Below are 20744 nucleotides of genomic sequence, written 5' to 3'. Positions count from 1 at the left end.
TCACCAGTCTCTGAATCAATATTGATGGCTGACAGAGCTTTATGATTTCACTGAAGTTATTTTCTGAAAGAAATTATTTTCTTCTATTATTAGAGAAAAGGGTAACCTTTACAATGATTGTATTTTAAAGATGAAAAGTAAGAATTAAGGTCAACCTTATGTTTGAAGTCACATTAAATTTAACTTAGGTTTAAATTCTCAGTGAATAGTAAGCAACATCTGAAGTACACGAGTGTTTTTATTTTAAAAAAAAGTATGTGTTGATTTTTTTTTTTTTTTTTTTTTTTTTTGGTAAATCTTGAGTGTGAGACCAGCCAAGAAATGTCTCCCGGAGCGGTAAAGTAGTACACTCTCCTAGATTCCTTTTTTCAATTAGCGCTTCTATTTTTTAGACAGTAACAGTATTTAATTTGAAATTTCCTCTTTCTGTGCCAATTCCAGTTTGAACTCCTTCCTGGGAAGTCTTTGAGTGTACAGCTTTATGTGACATACAAAGCCTAGCCAAAGAAAGAAGGGGGAAAAGATGTTTTTCTTTAGTATCAAGCACCTGGCAAGCAAAGAACGTGTTCCTGTAAAGGCTTAAAGGCATTCCTGCTCTCCCTGGAGAATCCAAATGGACTTGTTTTGATTTCCCTTTGAAAAACCATGAAGTGAGAGCATGTTTTCTTTGATTTACAGTTTACCAGACTTTTCCATATTGTTTCTTGTTGCTTGTTTCTGCTCACCGACAAGTCAGGGTAATGGCCCCTTGACCAACTTACAGTTGGCAGGGAGAAGGACTCCCTCACCATGACTTCTGGCTCTGGGTGGGACAGTGACAATCTCCAGGGCTGAGGACCTCACAGAAATCAGGGACCTACTCAGTAGCTTCACAAGACAGACATAGGAAACTACCAGAAAAGAGTGTTTCACCACAACACCTCCCCTTCTTGCCATTTGCACGTCCCTGAGCTAAATTGCCCAAATGGAGCCCAGGAAAGAAAGCACAGTATCAGCTACTTAAAAAAGGGAGCCATTAGACGGGACACCAAAGCACAGAGTGAAAGAATAAACATACATTGGACTTCACCAAAATTAAAATCTTTTGTGCTGTCAACAGTACTTTCGTGAAGATGAAAAGATAGCCAATAGAATGGGAGAAAATATTTGTAAACCGTATTTCCGATAAGACACTTATATATTCAGCATACATAAGGAACTCATACAACTCAATAATAAAAACACAAACAATCCAATTTTAAAATGGCTTGAACAGACATTGCTTCAAAGAATATATACAAATGGGGGCACCTGGGTGGCTCAGTTGGTTAAGCATCGGCCTTCAGCTCAGGTCATGATCCCAAGGTTCTAGGATCAAGCCCCAAGCAGGGCTCCCTGCTCAGTTTGGAATCTGCTTCTCCCTCTCCCTCTGTGCGCTCTCGCGTTCTCTCTCATTCTAGCTCTCACTCTTTCTCAAGTAAATAAAATCTTAAAAAAAAAAAAAAAAGAATATATACAAATGGCCAATAAGCACAAGAAAAGATGCTCAACATCATTAACCATGAGGAAAATGCAATCAAAACTATGGGACACCACTTTCCAACCACTAGGCTAAACAACGAAAGAGACGGATAATAACCAATGGATAGATGCGGACAAGCTAGAACACTCACAAACTGCGGGTGGGAATATAAAAGGGTATAGCCACTTTGGAAACCAGTCTGACAGTTCTTCAAGACATTAAACATAGACTTAGCAGCTGACCCAGCATTTCTGCTCTTCAGTATGTACCCAAGAGAAATGGAAAGAGATGTCCATACAAAAACTTGTACATGAATCGTCATAGCAGCATTATTCATAATGGTCAAAAAGCATAAACAATCCAAATGCTAATCAAGATGGGTGAAAAACAATGGTATAGCTATACAATGAAATATTATTCATCTGGTAAGGAATGATGTAGATATACTCTACAACATGGCTGGACCTTGAAAACATTATGCTAAGTGAAAGAAATCAGAGAAAGACCACATCTTATATAGCTGCATTCATATGAAATGTCCCAAATTGGTAAATGTGTACAGACGAGAAAGCAGATTTGTGGTTGTTTAGTACTGAGGGAGGTTGGGGAGGGTGAAGGAGGATGGGGATTGATTAATAATAGATAAGAAGGTTTCTTTTGGGGGTGATTAAAATATTCTAAAATTGGTTGCAGTGATAAGTTACAAAACTCTCTGAATATCCTGAAAGCCATAGAACTATACACTCTAACTGGGTGAATTGTATGATATGTGAATTATATCTCAATAAAGTTGTTAAAAAAGAAGACACCAAGACCACCATAAAACCAGGAAGCCTTTCATTTCCAGATACTTTGATCATTCCTCACTATCCCAGGTCCCTTTCAGCTGCACCAAGTTTCCTGACTTAGAGGTAACATCAAGTTCTCATTCACTGCTTCAGACACATGTGAATTTGTTCCTTCCCCCTGAGGTCCTTGAACACCCTTCAACCACAGCACAACAGCTCCATTCCTTTCTACCATGGAGCCTCCACCAGCCGCCACCGCAGTTCTCCTTGGCCTTTGATGACATGTTCCAAATTCCAAAAAGGGATCAAGAGAGGAGGGTAAAATGAGAGAGAACTATCATGAGAAGACCGTTCAGTGTTCTGAATACAGAGATGTATTCATGGGGAAATGGCAACAAATCATTTGGTCTCAAATAAGAACCACTGGGAGTGGGGAGCAAGGTTGGGGAGACAAGGGAGAGACTTCCCTAACAGCCCTCCCCCAGACTTACTGGCCATCCCAAACAGGCAGTGTCATGAGAGGTCTGGGTAGAGAGGCACAGCAGATGATGTCACTAGGGACTCTTAGTAAGGCAGAAACAGCAAGACCAGCTTGTCAATGTGACAGCCATTATTCTGAACAGACTATGATCGAATCCCCAACAGGCCTTCCTAAAGCATTAATGCAGTGAGGAATTTAAAAGCATCCTGATAACTGACTTCTGACAAAGTACCCAAGAAAACAATGTCCAAAAACTGTGTAACCATAAAATATAAGAGCAAGCACAAATGAGATTATGAACCCAATGGTATGGATTGTGCCTTTAACCATGTACCAGTTACTGCCTAACCACAGTGCTTTCCTAAATGGGCAGCTCTCCTCACACCTTTCAAGTTGTCTGCTGCGCAGTTCTGTGGCACTGCTCATCTTTCTAGTCATTTTTTTTTCTTTATGATTCTGACTCTCAAATCTCTATTAGAACCACAACTCAACTCACACAGCCAGTAGTCAATGGAATGTAGCAATGCCCACCCTCAAAAACCTTCCCAGATTTCATGAGAAAACAACAAATGTTCTTCACCTGAAATGAATGTAACACTGTATATTAAGTAGCTGAAATTAAAATAAAAACTTAAAAAACAAAACCCAACAAAGTTGTCTGGTTAGATCCTAACCCAAAAATTGGTATAGCACAGATCCAGCCAAAGCTCCTTCCTGACTGACTAGAAATATCCACTGCGTATTCCACAGGTCTTGGAAGTTGAGCTCAGATATGAAGAACCAAGGACCCAAGTTCAAAGGGCTCTTCTAACTTCCCACACCTGCTCCTGGCAGACTTATTCCAGTTAATCTTCCAGGAGAGAGGTCTTGGCTCTTCTTTTATCTTCTTGGAAGATAAGAAGCGAAACTGTAAAAACCACTAACTGCTTGCTCTCAAATCTGTGAATGGACAGTTCAACTACTATTTTTATTTTGCTTGTTTTTTAAATGAAACTTTACTCCTATCATTTCCATGCATTGTCTTTTTAAATAAAAACACAGGAGAGAGCCATGTGGGAATGTGAACCCCCCCCACAGCCTGCACATGCCTACCTGCAGCATATGACCGCTTTACAGGAGAGCGCCAAGTCCAGGAAGCTTCTTCTGACTTCAAAGGAGAGCGCATACTTCAGGGTGTGGCCATCGATGATGAGGGCCACGTCATTCTCCTTGCCCAACAGATTGCCAAGGTCAGTGCAGTGCTGTGTAATGGCTGCCCTTGTTGCCTGAAACAAGAGTTGTGGGGGAGGGGTCATGTTATTTTGTGTTCAGTACATCAAAAACAGAACTTAAGAAAAAAATCCAAAGTTCCTTAAAGTGAGAACATGTCCATTCTAATGTTAAACGCAGAGTTCAATTTCATGTGAATATATATAAATGCACATTAACATTCCATCGAACTGCCTGGCAGGTCTGTTTTATGGTTAAAAACATCCCCATTAATGTTTTTTACATTTGATATTTACAATAACCTACTCTGGTTGCAGTCTAGGCTGAACTAGAACATCCAAATTCTTCTCCATTGGAAATTTAATTACTAAGGTTCTTATGACTTTTTCCCCTCCTCCTTTATACTACATACATATTATTCTTGGTGCCTCCTGAGCAGGAAACTCCATATACACAGATGTGTGATGGTGTTGTTTTTTTTTCTCAAAAGATAAAGTTGCGAAAATTTAAATGGCAAACATTTCTCAGTTTGTACAGATAATCTTTAAAGCCTCCAAACAGTATTAGGGGATATACACAAAAGATTAATTTCTATCCTCTGCTGAGATCTTCAGATTAAACCACTTCTCCCCTTGGGTCATCAGAAGAAGACACAAACTGATCAGTTTTTTCATGTTACAGAAAATATCTATTCAAATTAAACATTTTAAAACAGTATCTTTTAAGACATTACTACCAGTCAAAGCAAGTACCTCGGTGTGATGTCTTAATCGGACACAATTAAAGCACAGAATTATTCTTTGGATTTAAAAAAAAAAAAGTATGTCTGACTTCCAAGTGGGTTTATGATTATGACTAGGATATCTGGTTCAAATTTAAGAATGAAAATTTTAGCTCATAATAAAAAATACGGTTTAAGTTAATGAGGGGAGCACAAAAGTCTGCTGAAATTATTCTGTCTGGACAACTGTCTTTTGGCTATTAAACTAAATTTACATATAATTTATCCACCTGATAACATAAATTACCGTTTTAAAGAAATATGTCAAGTGGACAGGAATCTTTCTACCTCTAGTTAAACTGAGGACCTGCCACTATCACAAAGAGAGGCATAAGTTCTATTGCCTTAATGCTCAGTTTTCATTCTCAACAAGAGACTTGAGACAACACTTAAGAGAAAGATGTATTTGAGGCTTAACTATGGTCTAGAGCCCTGTTCTATACTCAGATGGCCCAGAGTCTGGTCCCAACTCTCTACTTATTACCTCTATGACCTTGGGCAAATTACTTAGCCTCTTTAAACAGCAAGTCTTAAGTGTAAAACAGAGCTAAGAATAGGTACCTCATTGCACTTTTTGTTACGAACAAATGAGCTAATCGGTGCCACCTGCTTAACACTGGGCTGGGCACATAATAAGCGCTCAATGAAGCCCATTATTCCTCTGGTTACTATTTATGCATGAAGAATTCCCTACATCTAGGAAAATACACAGTGGTGCTACTTCAGGCAGTGGATAAATGTCATCACAGACAATGCCTTCTTTGTCAATGTAATAACAGAAGCATAATTGATAGAAGAGTGTCCTAAAAAGAAAAACTGACTTCTAGTAAAAATAAAGGAAACTTTATACTTTTTCACTCTTAATTAGTTGCATAATTCTGAATCTCAAACAAAACATCTATGTTTACCTTATCTGTGCAAACAGCCTGCCCTTTAGAACCTGGGTAGAAAAAAAAAATCCCACCCACTCAGGGAAATCCCGGTGTGGCCTCCTGGGTGTGCTCACCGGGGAGCCCAGACAAGTCCGGGCAATTCTGAGGTGTGTGCTTGCCAGGGGTCAATGCGTGGTGGACAGAAAAACCTCCTGGGAAATATTTTCCTCAAAAGGATGAGGCAAGCTCTGCCAATCTGGTCTGGGACCAACATGCCAGTCGTGGAGGCACAGTCTAGCCCAGTGTCCTTTACTCCCATTACCACCCCCTCCCTATGGAATTAAGGAGGGAAGGTTGAAGAATACAGATCCCTGAGATAAGGAACCCCCCACCTGTGGCGTTTTTGTAAGGGGGCACAATACAAATGAAGATATGCAGCAGTAGTGATATTATGAAGGGTACTTTCTCCATTTGGGGGTATTTCTGGCCCTCTCAGGAAGACGGACTGGACCCTTCTTCCTCAGCCCAAGTGTTGGCAGCTGCCCACCTGTCAGGTGTGTGAGGCTCTGGGGCATGAGCAGGGAGGGTGCCCAGCACTGAGATTGTGAACGGCAGAAATGTGGTTCCTGAGACATACACAATCTTCCCTTCCCCACCCAGTCAGTCATTCCATCAGTTGTCTAGGGAAGGACCTGAAAGGGAGCTGGAATTTCAACATGGGCAGGCAGGGACACAGAGTCACCCACATGGCCCCCTCTTCCTGACAGCCTCCGCTGCCACAGCCCACAGCGGCCTGGGGAGCACGGATGATATTAAGTTGAATTACTTTCAGGTTGAACCCGCAAAGTGCTATGGATGAAATCTTTATATCCCCCCAAAATTCAAACACTGAAACCCTAATCCCTAGTGTGATGGTATTTGGATGCGGGGCCTTTGGGAGGTCATAAGGTCACAGCAGGGAAGTACTCACAATATGGTATCTCTAGTGCCCTTAATAGGAAGCTACAAGAGAGTTTCTCTCTTCCCTTTCTCTCTCCCCGCCTCACTCTGCTCTGCCCCCCCAGCCACAGAAGGACGCAGCAGAAACACAGCCAGTCCATAAACCAGGAAGAGAGAGCCCTTGTCAGACAGTGGACCTGACGGCACCTTGATGTCAGACTTCCCAGCCATCAGAACCACAAGGAATCAATTTCTGGAAGCCACCTAGTCTATGGTGTTTTTGGTAGAGCGGACTGAGCAAAGACAAAAGACAACTCCTCGAGCCCACTGGTCATACGGCACGACCACTCTTGGCATAGTGGATATGGAGATTACAACATGAGGCTCGTGACCACGTGACCACGACAGCGTGAGGGCACACAGAGCATGCAACAACTGCGCTCAAGTTTACTGTCTAATAAAATGTAGTAACTGCAGGACAGTTACATGTGTAGTACTAAACATGGAAGAGAAGGTTGCTAGCATGGCGGGGGGGGATGGACAGCACAAGGCATCTTAGAGCGGGAGATACCCATGGAGTGAAATGATGTCCTGAAGCTGTGCTGCCCCGCCAGCTGTTAGAAGCATGGCAGTCATGCTATCCGGTTGCACAGGGATCACGAAACATGACTAAGTTGCTACGTGGGCCATCCCCCTTCCTGGTACATTTTGCATTACATTTTCCTTTCTTTCTTTTTTTCCCCCAATTTTTTAATTTAAATTCCAGTTAGTTAACATACAGTGTAATATTAATTTCAGGTATAGAAACCAACGATTCATCACTTCCATATAACAGCCAGTGCTCATCACGAGTGCCCTCCTCGATCCCCATCACCTATTCCCCCACCCCCCACCTCCCATCCAGCAACCCTCAGTTTGTTCTCTATAGTTAAGAGTCTGTTTTGTGGTTGATCCTTCTTCTTCCTCGTATCCTATTCCTTTTGCTTGCAATGCTCTCTACTCCTCCCTTCCGTTCCTGCCTGGATTGTCCTGTTCTCCTCTCGCATCATCTGCACAGAATCACACCTTTGCCTTTAAGACTAAACACCTCCCTTACCACTAAAACCTCTGCAGATCCATCCTCTTAACTGCACCCCTGACTTGTCTCCAGCCTCTCCTTTGGTTTTAATTCCTGGGCTTCCAGTGCCCACTCAGCAATAATCTTTGATCCAACCCAGACTAGCTGGGTTCACTACACATGTGTGGCAGAATATAGGTCCCTTCTGTGTAGTTCTCAAGCAAGCCAATCGAAGGTATTACTATCACAAACAGTTCCTTATTCTCCAATGGACTATGATTCAAAAGTCTATTTGTAAGTTAGTTATTGGGCTCTTAGAATCTATTTTCCCAAAGGAACGATGTTACAAATTGTGGTTGGATCCCAGGGCCTGTTAATGCCTATTTAGCCTTGTCGCTAAAATTTATACTGCAGTCTCTTATTTTAATAAAAAACCAATTACTGCAAGTTACAATGGACTTAGCTGTTATGAGGGGCATAGGGAGTTGGGACCAGGAGTTTCATTCCCAGAAAGATACAGAACATTCTAAAATCCTTCATTAGAATTTCCCTATTAGGCGTTAATAAAAAAAAATGTTTTTCCAGGTATTCATATGTGTCCTACAATTTTATTTTCCTTCACAATTAAAAACACACACGATTTACAGCCAAAGTGAGCAAGGTGCAACTCTAGACTGTTCCACAGCCACCTCTCCCTTGCTTGTGCTGTAGGGGGACCCTGCATCTTTTACCAGCAAGCTCAGCAACTGCCTCGGCATTCCCAGCTTTTTAAACCAAATCATGTAAACTCCATAGACAGTGCCACCCTTGAGCTTGGGAAATGGTTGTTCATCTGCTCACAGACTAGAGGTTCACGAGAAGTAAAGTTCAACCTGCTCAACTTTCGCACAGATGGGATCCTCAAGATGGTTCTACAGTGAGTTAATCTAGATTTAATAACTGGGAAAGATGAAGATTTCTAGAATCTGGATGCCTGTTTACCAATCTGTAGGTAGCAGGAATCTCTCCTCAAAATGAAACTACTCCAGCAACACTGAGATCTGTCAGGCAGGTGATCCTCTCCCTCTACGAGCTTGGCAGTGTCAAAAGGAATTTCTTAGACGCTGAGCTAGCAGCAGCTGCCTCAGACCCCACTTTGATGTTCTGCAAATTCCAACGGGCTCAGAGCTGACGATGCTGAAAGCCGGACAGTTCAAGTTTCATGAGCGGCAATTCAGCCAAATCTTACTTGGCCTTCACGAGCAAAGTCCCTTCTCCTGAATTAACCTCGAGCTAATGAGTATCTAACCATCATGCTCATCCTTTAGACCATGGGTTCAAAATGGTTTCATTGTTCTTCCGTTCCAGCCTCTCTTTTTCTTGTCCCTTGCCAACTGCGAGATGTGCCTTCTCTCACCACTACGTTCTACCATTCCTCCCATCATCCCCAGCGTCCAGGCTCCCAGACTAGCCACAGCGCCATTCTCCTTATTCCGGCCACTTCCATTTTTGCAGTATCATTTTCCTTTCCAGTACAATCACACCTCTTTCCTGACAGCATTAACACTCTCAATACTTTTGCATTTATAAATACTAGTGGACTCAAAACTTTGTAAAGCTAAAGACAGAGCAAAAATCCACCAAACCTGTAAGAGGCAAATAAAGGAGGTGGAGGCTGAAAACAAGAGAATTCTTCATGGCCCCTACTGACAGCTGCTGGTGCCAGTGGAGCTGGTATCTTTTTGCTCTAGATTTTGCTTTGTTGTAATCTATGAATATCTCTAAAGTTCATTAAAAAGGCAAGAGGAATCTCTGTTAAATGTGTAATGCTTCAAGGATTTCCTATGATACTTAATAATTTCGAGGAAGATGGGATGCTATCTCACAGCCACCGAGCAAACCTTTTTAAGAGATAACCTGGTGCCACCAAACACCTGTCTTGTACTCTCAGGTCACCTTCTACTGTCACCCCATCAGGCATTCTCTACACTAGCCATTCCACTTCCCACAGAATGTTTCTATTTCTGATTTAAAAATTATTTATCTTTGCAGATTGCCCAATTTACTGAATTCTCAGTAACATATAAGCTCTACAGAAGTTATGCTTTGGTTAATCATCTTCATTGAGTTACAATTAATACACAATAAAGCGGAGTCATTTTCAATACACAGTTCAATGAGTTTTGGCAAAGGTGTGCAGTCCTGTAACCTCCTGTGTAACCAAGACATGGAACATTTCCATCACCCCAAAACGCTCCCTCCTGCCATCCTGCATGCAACCCCATCCCCCTCACCCGGTCCCTGGCAATCATCAGTTCACTCGGGTCACTGTAGTTCTGCCTTTTCTAGAATGCCATATAAATAGAATCAGACTTTACAGTCTTTTGTGTCTGGCCTATTCACTTAGCCGAAGGCTTGGTATTTCTGTGCTTACCAATTCCTTTTTGTTCCTGAGTGATAATTCACTGTATGAATATACCACAATCTGTTTAATTCACTCACCCATTATTGCACATCTGGTTATTTCTGGTTTTAGGATATTATGAATAATTCTATAAATATTTGTATACTGGTCTTTCCACGGACATATGCTCCTATCCTTTCCTGGGGAGATACCTAAGATTGGAATTACTTTGTCATGCCCCCCCCAGACACGCAGAGCAAGTGGGAGTCTAGCTTCACAGAGACAGCAAGGCTGTTTCTAACAAAGGGATGTAGCTGTGGCATTTTGGTTTCTTACTGGTCCTGGTTGGTCCTCAACCTTGTCAACACCAGCACCATCAGTCTGTGTGATTCTAGCCATTCCCATGGGTGTGCCGTGTTGGATTTGGTAGTTTGCATTTGCATTTCCCAGATGGCAAATGGTGTTGAGTATTTTCTAATGCTTACAAATTAAATGAATTTGTCTGCTGGGATTTTAAGACATATGAGTAAGCGAGGTGGAATAATGCAGGTAGTACATGGGGGCCATTCCTGTGTAGGCTGATAACCTGAAAACACTGTGTACATAAAAGAGCCCAAGACCCTCTCTACAGGAGAGCTGTGATATCCTATTTCTCAACTTCTGATTTGTACATCTCACATCTCTAAAAGATGTACATTTTCCTGAAAAGGCATCCTAGGCAGTGTGAGAAGAGTGATTTAGGAGGTGGGGAATAGGGAAAAAAACTGTCAGCAGCTATTAATGAGCAAGTGTCATTTATTGGAAAAAAGAGAGCGAGACTCTTTATTCACATAGCCTCCTGAGCCTAGAAAAAGTCTGAAAACATGCAATCACTGCCATTTATCAAAAGACAATTTGACTAACAGTTGTGAGTAAGCTCAAGTCATTGAGGTCAAAAAATTCCCTGAAAATATGTACTCTCCTTTTCATGAAGGATATTACATAGCAAAGCTACTAGGCTTACTTAATTTTCTTTCAAAAAGCTAGCATTTTGATTTCAGCACTAGGAATCCTTTTACATGCTAAATACATATATTCCTGAATAGCTGTATACAAGATCTCAAAAATAATGTGTATGTTTAGGAAGAACTGCTATTCCAATCTTGACTATGAATCTTAATATTTTTTTTTGCAATTTTTAAAAAAATGTGGAATTCTGGGGCTCCTGGGTGGTTCAGTTAGGCATCTGCCTTCGGCTTGAGTCATGGTCCCAGAGTCCTGTGATAGAGCCCCGCTTTGGGCTTTTTGCTCAGCAGGAAGCCTGCTTCTCCCTCTCTCACTCCCCCGGCTTGTATTCCCTCTCTCGCTGTCTCTCTCTCTCGCTTGTTCTGTCAAATAAATAAATAAAATATAATTTTTCAAAAAGTGGAATTTTAAAGTAGATAACCCTTTTTCTATAAGAAAACAATTTTTCAGTGTGACCCTCTTGCAAGAAGAAAGCAAAATCAGCATTTGTAAGTGATCAGTCAGCTGCTGTATAAAATGACCCTCCGTAATTCCATGGAACAGTTGCTTGTCACACATTTGTCCAGACTAGATCTCTGGGAGTCACTGTATACTTTGGAGACACAGTGAATCACTGCCACGGTTGGTATCACACTAACTAGAAATAATTTTACTATGAACACAATCATTTCAGTTTAATTAATTATCTGACCTTTTGGGATTTAAATTTTTAACTTTCATTGTATCAGTGATATAGCCACTGAACTATTTTTAAAATCTACTTGGTTCCTGGAGTTATAATAAAGTAGCCAGACCAAACACAATGGTGACCAAGTTTATAAATTTAAAAAGAAACTACTGCAGAAGATAATCTCTAGATAATTAAAATATGCAGAGTTTTTAATGAACTACGTGGTTAGGGATATCAGATAAATTTTAGCAAACAAAAATAGAGTGCTATTGATCTCACACAGAAAGATAAACTACCAGCTGCAAACCCAAGATCTACATTTGGCTCACTGTGACAACTGCTGGTGTCTGTTACATTATCACAGAAAGCATAGCAGAGGTAATGTAAAGTCTTTTCCATTCCTGAACTATTTAATTGCTGAATGATAAAACCCATTTCTTACAAAACATATGTTTCCTTTTTGAAGAACCCCTTACAGATGCCAGGTTAAAAAAAAAAAAATGAACATACTAATCCTAGTTAATTTCCTGCTCTTAAGGACTTAAAGATTTGCCTATAATATTTCAATAATACAGCCACTGCACTTACTCCTGAAATGTTCTTGACTCTTAGAGGAATGAAAATGTGCCCAGACTGTGTTTAACTTCTGCAAACAATAAATGAAACAGGGAAAAGAAAAAAGAAAAAAAAAATCCCAAATCCATGCATGGCAGCCATAGGCTGTGTGAGGGAGTAACACGGCACATGGAAGGTTGTAGTCACATGAAGAAAATGCGATCTTGGGCTCCCCACTAGTACCTACTGAAGTAAAAAGACTGTACACGAAGCACTAAGACTGGGCACCACCCACAGTCCCCAGGCTGCTGCTGAGCCACCACAGGCAGGTTCTGGAAACCACCTGCCAATGGGACCTCCTCAATTTTGCTTGAATCAGTAGGATTTGGGAGTATAGAGAGAGTTATGTGAGAGTAAAGAGCAGCTGCATACAAATCCTCTGCTATTTAGGGAGAAATTTCATGTTTATGTGGAACACTGTTAGCACATTTAAAACTAGGAATATTTACTAAATGACAGTATCCAGTCAGTAAAGCCAGTGGCATACTTTATTATATAGATACAGATTTTTAAAATAACACTAAATAAATAAGCAAAAGGTGTAGAAAAAGTTTCATTTTTGCAGGAAACCGCCACACTGACGGATGAGCGAGGAGGAACCCTCAGCACATACAACGGGCCAGAAGGCTCCCCCAAATTGTGCAGAATCTATAACCAACTAGGGGAGGGGAGGGTGGGCTCGGGGTCAGGCTAGAATATACTTCGCCGTTCTCATCTCTAAGCAGGCTAGCAAAGATTAAAGGTTGCCAAGATAGATGTTTACACAGAAATATAGAGCAAAGAAAAAAATCCTTCAACTAACTCTTAGCCATTAAGAGCCTATTTTGTGCCCAGGTTTCTAGACATGGAGAGGCCTCCAGGGAAGCAAAGAGCCACAGGGAGGAGGGCACACCATAGCCTGAGACCACTGCACATCTGGCATGTAGAGTGATACCTTAGCAGCTGCTGATGCCGGCCCGGAAGGCATGAGGAAACCCAGGCACAGCTTGGAAGGTGCTGGGGGTGGGGGAGCTGGGCGGACAGCAGACAGGACAGGAAGCATTTGCACATCCTGCCAGAGCTCACAGAGAACCAGCAGAGGCTTCTACGTATACAGATACCACACTCAGATGTTCACAGGTGGAAGCTGGGCCACCAGCAGTCGAGATGATGGACTGGACTGTGAAACAGACCAGCAAGAAGCCTTCAGACAATGACAGTCTAACCTTTGACTGGGATGACAGAGACAGAACCAAGAAATGCATTTCAGAAGAAGGAGACACAGTGCCTGGTGAATGGTCAGAGGGTGAGAAAGGATATGGGGATATCTGGCCTGGTAGGCGAAGGAGGCACATTGCTGGGAAAGGGACAGAGAAGGACTGGGGGAGGGGAAGGAGCCTGTGTTGGGGGGGGTGGTCAGAAGATGTTTTATTTTGACTTCATGTACAGAGAGTTGGCTCTTTGGTTCAAGAGCAACCTTCCATTCCCTGTGAGACGGGTGAGGAAGCCTGAAGGGACCGTGGGGGATTAGGGAACCTCCGGGACTCCAGACCACCCAGCACTGCTCTCCAGGGACACCGCTCCTCAGAAGTCCCTCCGCCTCCTGCGCCCCCATCAGCGTCTGCAGGGCGCTGAGGGAACATCCGGCAGCCATCCCTTGTCCTTTGTGGATCATATAACCTCTCAATCAATGCTGGTTGAAGAATGGAAAAAGAAACCATTTGGGTAGTTTCCTTACCACTCCCTCTGGGTGAAAAAAGCAAACAACTCACTCAGCATACAGCAGGTGCTGAGAAAATGCTTGCCACCCCTTGTTTGGGGACTATTTGCTGCTTCCTGAACTCCTGACCCTGGCCAGAACAATCGCTCACTGTCTGTGGTGAATCATCTCTTCTCTGCTTCTGTTGGTCCCTTCTGCACATCACTGCACTCGCCTTGGGACAGCGGCCTTCTATTCATGTTTTTTAAAGCATGTGAGACCTCAGCCTGGAGGACCACTCACACAGGAAGCAGCCGTGGGATGCCAGCGATGAGGACGCAGCCAGTATGGAGCGGCCAAGGCCTGTCTCAAGCAGCTTCCATGTTAGTGAGGCGACAGGGATGAAGCCAAGAAGACACCTGACACATGCCATGTAGTATGTGCCATGGAAGACAGGCAGGTAGGGTTTAGGAAGGAGGAGTCCATCAGGAACTGGACAGGATGGGTCTCAGGAAGACCAAGACTGTCTTTATGGGCAGAAGCATAACAGTTTATGCTTAAGTGGACAAAAAGTCCCAACAGCCAGGAAATAAAATCAACAGGTTGAGTTTAGGTAATTAATCCCATATTAAAAACTAAAAACAAAAAACAAAAAGCAAAACCACTTCTGCAGCCAAAATTTAAAAGCCAGGTGATTTCACGTGAAAATTTTGATACCCAGCTTCTCTTGAAAACCTTAGACCCATGGGAACCTTAGACCCATGTTCCTGAAAAGTAACACCCAGCTCTACCTAATGAATACATGCTGGCCATGACGCCTCCCAGTCCCTATCTCCTTGCCAGTATCAGAATGCCCAGCATCACTGACCACCAGGTGCACGCTGCTCTGTTGCTCTGAACCACCCCTCCATTAAAAGTGGGAATAAAAATTACTAGGGCAAGCCAGAGCTTTGTGGTGATGGGGACACGGCTCTGTTAGCATTCCCACCATGTCCCGGGGTCTGTGGGTCTATGTTATAGCCTCCCAGCTCGGTGAGCACAGCGTTTCTTAATTTCTAATGGGACACAACTCAGGGACCTGCCAGGCTCTGCCCAGATTCTCATTAGGGTTGTCATAGATTGTTGCTATCACAGGCATCGCGCCAGTGGATGAAGGTTCGGTCCCTAGAATTAAACTAGTAATACTGAGAAAACGTACAAATTCCCAGATTTAAAACCTGAAAGCTATCCAGAGGAATGAGGATTTCCTGAAGCTTCTTAAATTGCTTTCTGTAGAGATTTCACCTTTAACACACACACACACACTTTTCCAGATGGCTAGCATTTCTTTTCTTTCTTTTTTTTTTTTTTTAAAGATTTTATTTATTTACTTGACAGAGAGAGATCACAAGTAGGCAGAGAGGCAGGCAGAGAGAGAGAGGAGGAAGCAGGCTCCCCGCTGAGCAGAGAGCCCGATGCGGGACTCGATCCCAGGACCCTGAGATCATGACCAGAGCCGAAGGCAGCGGCTTAACCCACTGAGCCACCCAGGCGCCCATGGCTAGCATTTCTATAGGGAAAAATAAAGTGTCAGCTTTGGTATTGAAAACATTGAGTAAGATGGCATATTGGATAGAGTTAATAACTTGGAATGTGCCTATGAGATCTCTTTCTTCATATACACATTTTGGGGCTCCTAAACCTTAGTGCCAAATGCTTGAGAGAAGAGATGAAAAGTTACTGGGGAAAAAAATACATATATACACACATGCATATATATATATAAACGTACACAAACACATCTATATATTTGATATAGTAGAGAACAGGCATAAAAATATAAAATATTTTTTACAAAACATATACTATATACTACACCAAATATGTATATATATGTATATACCAATAAATATATATTATACATACATATGCATGTATGTGTATAATATAAAACAGAAACCACTTTTGTGAACCTTAAGAAATTAAACTCAATCCTACAAATGCTATGCTCTTCCATGCAGGTGATAATCAAAGTACTGGGGACAGAAAGATGGAGAACCCCCTGCCTTCCACCCCAGGTGCACATGAATGAAAAACCAGGTTAAGTACTATTATGGAGGACTGTGAGAAAAGAATAATAATGTACAAGATGGAGAGCAGGGAAAACTACCAAAAGGAAAATTTAATACTGGACTGCTTAGCAGAGGTTAGGGATGGACCAAACAGCAGCTTGACAACTGTTGTTACCTGTTGGTGTTTATGAGAGGAACACCTAGAGACATTCAGGACAGCTGGGCTGGGGCCATGGGGGAAATCCTGCATTAAGAAAGCTGAAATTCGGGGCACCTGGGTGGCTCAGTGGGTTCAAGCCTCTGCCTTTGGCTCGGGTCATGACACCAGGGTCCTGGGATCGAGCCCCGCTTGAGGCTCTCTGCTCAGCTGGGAGCCTGCTTCCCCCTCTCTCACTGTCTGCCTCTCTGCCTACTTGTGATCTCTGTCTGTCAAATAAATAAATAAAATCTTTAAAAAAAAAGAAAAAAGAAAGCTGAATTTCTGAATCCTATAAGAAAAACAATTCAGTGCTCAGTCTAAGGCCCTTTCCTATCTGTATCTTTGGGGAGCTCAGCTGGTCTTATGTCCTTAAATACATTAGACTCACAAATGTGTATCTCCAGGTAGAACCTCTTCCCCAGATTCCGGACCCTAATATCCACCATCTAACTTGGTATCTCCAACTGGTTGTCTTGTAAGGCGCTGCAAACACATCATCCCTGGAATCTTGGTGTAACTCAAACACACCCTCCTGCTGTCTTCCAGCCCTTAATACTGGAATGCTCAGCAGAGGCAAGAGATTTCCAGTGGCTCCTACCCTCTTCCCAATGAGATCCTTCTCAGCAACCCTGCTTAAAATCATACTCCCCTGGGCACATGCTTTTTCCTCTCCTGCCTTATTTCCCTCAGGGCACTTATTTGTCCAAATCTTTCCTGAGTAAAAGGCCATGGGAAGCTGGGGACAAATTCAGACCCCATGCCAACACCCACACCTGTGGCAAGGCCTGCACTGAAGTCAAGAAGACTGAAGACTTTTCAGGGGTAGAGTGTACAGGGTCTGGTAACAATATGAGAGCCATGGGTGGGGGCTGGTAATATGGGCAAAGCTTGACAATCTTCATGGAGATAAACAAGGCCAGAGGGATGAGAGAAGGGGACAGAGAGGAAGGATAGACACAGTAGTTCAATTTCTGAGCATGTTAATTAAATAAGGCACATTAACATACGCATTAATACAACCTTCTCAGATACAACTTAAAGCCTAATACACTTCTCCAAGACAACTGCTAAGGTCTAAGTTACTTCTAAATTTCCTAAACCTAAAGGCTCAGAAGGGCTCAAATTCACTAGGTATAAAGGCTACAGGTAACACTCCATCCCCTGGAACAACAACAAAAGAATTACAGACACCAGAAAAATGTGCGAAATGATGATCTGCAGAAGACCAGAGTGTCCCTAGTGCTTGAAACTATGTAGAGAATAAAAAAGAAGAGGCTCTGTTCTTCAGACTTACATTTAATCGGTTCTAAATCCAGCACAGATTTGACCTTTGCTTTAAATAGATTTTCTTGGAGAGGAGGGAAGAAAACATTGATTCATCCGAGACTCCTGAACAACCTACTGTTCACATTACTTGAAATAAAGTCTGCTTTAAATCAGAATTCTTGAGACACAGAAATAAATATACCAAGAGGTTTCTAATTCTATGCTTTCGCCAGCTGATTATTTTCATTCACAACAGTGGACGAACTTGATATGGTCTTTCCAGAAGAAAGCCCATGGCCACAGAGAGAGCACACAGAGGAATCAATCAGATCAATGCCATCCGGGCTCAGACTTCAGCTTGTCTTGTGATCAACACTTTCAAGAGAACAAATACGAGAAGTATGTGAAATGGAGATGACTTTTCAGGGGTTTCTAAAGCCCACGTTAATTCAGCAATAGTTTTAGGAGTAAGGGAAACCTAGAAGCAACAATGTTTCCAGTGAGAATGAAAAAGGTTAAACCAGAATCATTCAATATCAGGACTGTTCCCTCAGGAAACGGGAAATATACAAGCTTTCCCACTCTGCTCAACTCAGTCATCAAGATCAATGCTACAGATTTATGGGCTAATTAGGCAGTTAATATGCAATCCTGGCCCTAAACCTTCTTAATCTATTTGTTAGCAATTTTGAGTATTTCCCTGCTCATTTTAAACCATTGTCAGAAGACAGTCGGAGAGACAAAACACAATCTACATTGAACAGAGGTATGCTTTACTATCTATTTGCTTCTGCTTGAGGAAGAATTAGAAAATGGGCTTTGGGTACCAGGTAGATAAATGACCTCAGAGCACCAGACAGGTAATGAAGGTACAGTGGCAACATTAAGGAGTGGTAGGGTCTGTAGCCAAATGAGAAATGTCTGTCCCACCTGTCAATATTTACAGGGCTATCCCAACACAACACTACTGTAGGCTGTGTTTGGCCCATGGCCTAGCAATTGGACACAAAAATCAAGCATGATCAGAGACTCACAATTAAAAAAGGAAATGATGATTCAATATGCCATTTTCCAAAATGGTGACCATTTCTTTTTTTTTCCTACACAAGCTAGCGTGTCTTATTATTTTTTAATCAAGTTTTAAATTTTAATTCTAGTAATGTTAACACAGAACTCTATCAGTTTTAGGTGTACAGTATAGTGATTCAACAATTCTTACTCAGGGCTCATCATGGTAAATGTAATTGCTTTTCTGCACAAGGAACATCACAACATGCTTTCCCAGATGCTGCCACTTGTAATTGCACATGACCCTCTTACAGATTATATGAAAGGAATACTTTCCGGGCAATTCAGTTGAGATGAGGACTCATACCTATAGTCATTTCAGAGCTCTAATGACAAGAATCAAATACAATCTGTAGACTGAAACAAGGAGTAAACACACACACACACACATGTACACACTGAATCCAGCAGAAGTATATTATTCTCCTACCAAATCAAGCCTTTTGAGAATCCTCTGTGCAGAGAAGACTTAACCAGCACAAGGACCAGCTGTGGCCCATACACCCACACCTGATGTTGAGATGGAGTAGAAATCGTTCACCTACACTCTCAACCAGAGCCTCACATTGGATACCACAGTACCCACAAGCTTCATACCCAAGGGCAATGTGTTCACACAGAGCCTCCCTCCTAGTCTTTTTGTCTACTTCACCCTACACACATTACTAAAACAACCTCAAATTGCACTATTAGCACATCATTTTTCTGTTTGTGGTCTTTTGCTCTCAATTTATGTCCCATCAAATGGAATATTTGGAGATCAGTTTAATGTTTCCTCTTCTTGCTTGTTTTATGGTTTACAGTATTAGAGCTTCCAACCTTTTACAGCAAATAACCACAGAATCTCTCTCATTGCATTAAGAACTTCCCCTTTAAGTCCAAGGAAAGACTATTGGGTTTAAAAGAAAGTCATAAATGCACGTGAAGCCAGCCAGAAAGGACCCAGCCATACCACCAGCCAGCCCTGAGCTCCCAGTCCTGTGAGAGCACTACCTCATATTCCTTAAGTAACTTACCCATCTACTGGGGGGAGAAAGCTTTAATGTTGCTGTAAGCCAATATACACATGTGAATCCTCAAAGCAGGCCTCACAGTACAAGAACTTTCGGGAAAGACATCCTGCAGCTGAGAACCAGGTTCCACATTCCTTAGGGTGTAACTCAATCGGTCAGCCTGCACAAACTCACCAAAGGACGGCGTGCTGAAGCAAGCAAGCAGAGGAGCAGACCAGAGGGCGCGGGCCTAATCACCCACAGTGTGCCCCACGGAGAGAAAATAACCCGCAATAAAGAAGGTGGGGAAAATTACTCTCGTATGAGTTTTAAGAGTTTGCATGACAGATGAAGAGAACTGTAGCCAATTAAAGCAGCAATACAACTAAGAAAAACAACTGCTGGCCGGTGTGTCAGGCTGCTCCAGTCACTCGGTCTGGAAGGTGATGAGGGTCCCAGACTATGGGAAAGGATTTTGTTCCCGATTACCACCTCTCAAAATCACAAGGTGTCTGGAGAACACAAGGGAAGAAGGATCCAACTGACAATAGGAGCCCACAGGAGGGCTGAGAAGAAACAGACTTTGGAAATGGAGTGTGGCTGATACCAATAATACACTAAATCTTCTAGCATCTTCACTAAAGCTCTGCGGCACTTCTTACTAATAGAGTCTCAGTTACAAGGAGAGGCAATTTTTATTTTTTTCAAATTTCACTTTCCTTCAGCTATAGTTACACACATATAGCTTCACATGGAAACTGATATGTGGTAATTTTGCTTCATTTTGATGTTTTTCTTCTACAGGCTAGCCAAAGACCAGAGTGTTCTTTTGGGTCTGGATTATATCCAAACACAGTCACTTGGTAAAGACTCATTCTTCTATCAGAAGGTGAACCAGATCACATCCCAAGCTGTCAGCCCAAAGTTTTTCTCCATTCTCATCTATTTTAAAAGGTACACAAGAATGAAACCACTGAGGTTTCCTTTTTCCAACCTCTTAGATCACTATTTTCACACATCTTCAGCAAATAAATCATTTTGAGGTGTTCTCAAAGACTTGTTTGCTTTGTTTAGATAAGGGGTAGGAGGGAGGTAAAAAGCAAAAGACTAAATACTTGTATTTAAGGAGAAGGAGGAAACAATCCTGTCCACAAGTTCACATTGGCCCTATTTCTCTTTTCCTCTAGAA

The 20744-nt window shown here is 42.2% G+C and overlaps 1 protein-coding gene across 1 annotated transcript in view; it reads right to left on the bottom strand.

Moving 5' to 3' along the window:
- Nucleotides 1-20744, bottom strand: part of ATP8A2 (ATPase phospholipid transporting 8A2) — a 617557-nt gene that overhangs the window by 298332 nt on the left and 298481 nt on the right. The window contains exon 25 of the mRNA XM_044249456.1: nt 3863-4035. Within this exon, the coding sequence (XP_044105391.1) occupies nt 3863-4035 (173 nt within the window). The remainder of the gene's footprint in view (nt 1-3862; nt 4036-20744) is intronic.

The sequence above is a fragment of the Neovison vison genome, chromosome 5, assembly GCF_020171115.1.
Source record: "Neovison vison isolate M4711 chromosome 5, ASM_NN_V1, whole genome shotgun sequence".
NCBI lineage: Eukaryota > Metazoa > Chordata > Mammalia > Carnivora > Mustelidae > Neogale > Neogale vison.
Note: the sequence above shows the minus strand (reverse complement) of the source record. Positions and strands in the feature narration are given on the sequence as shown.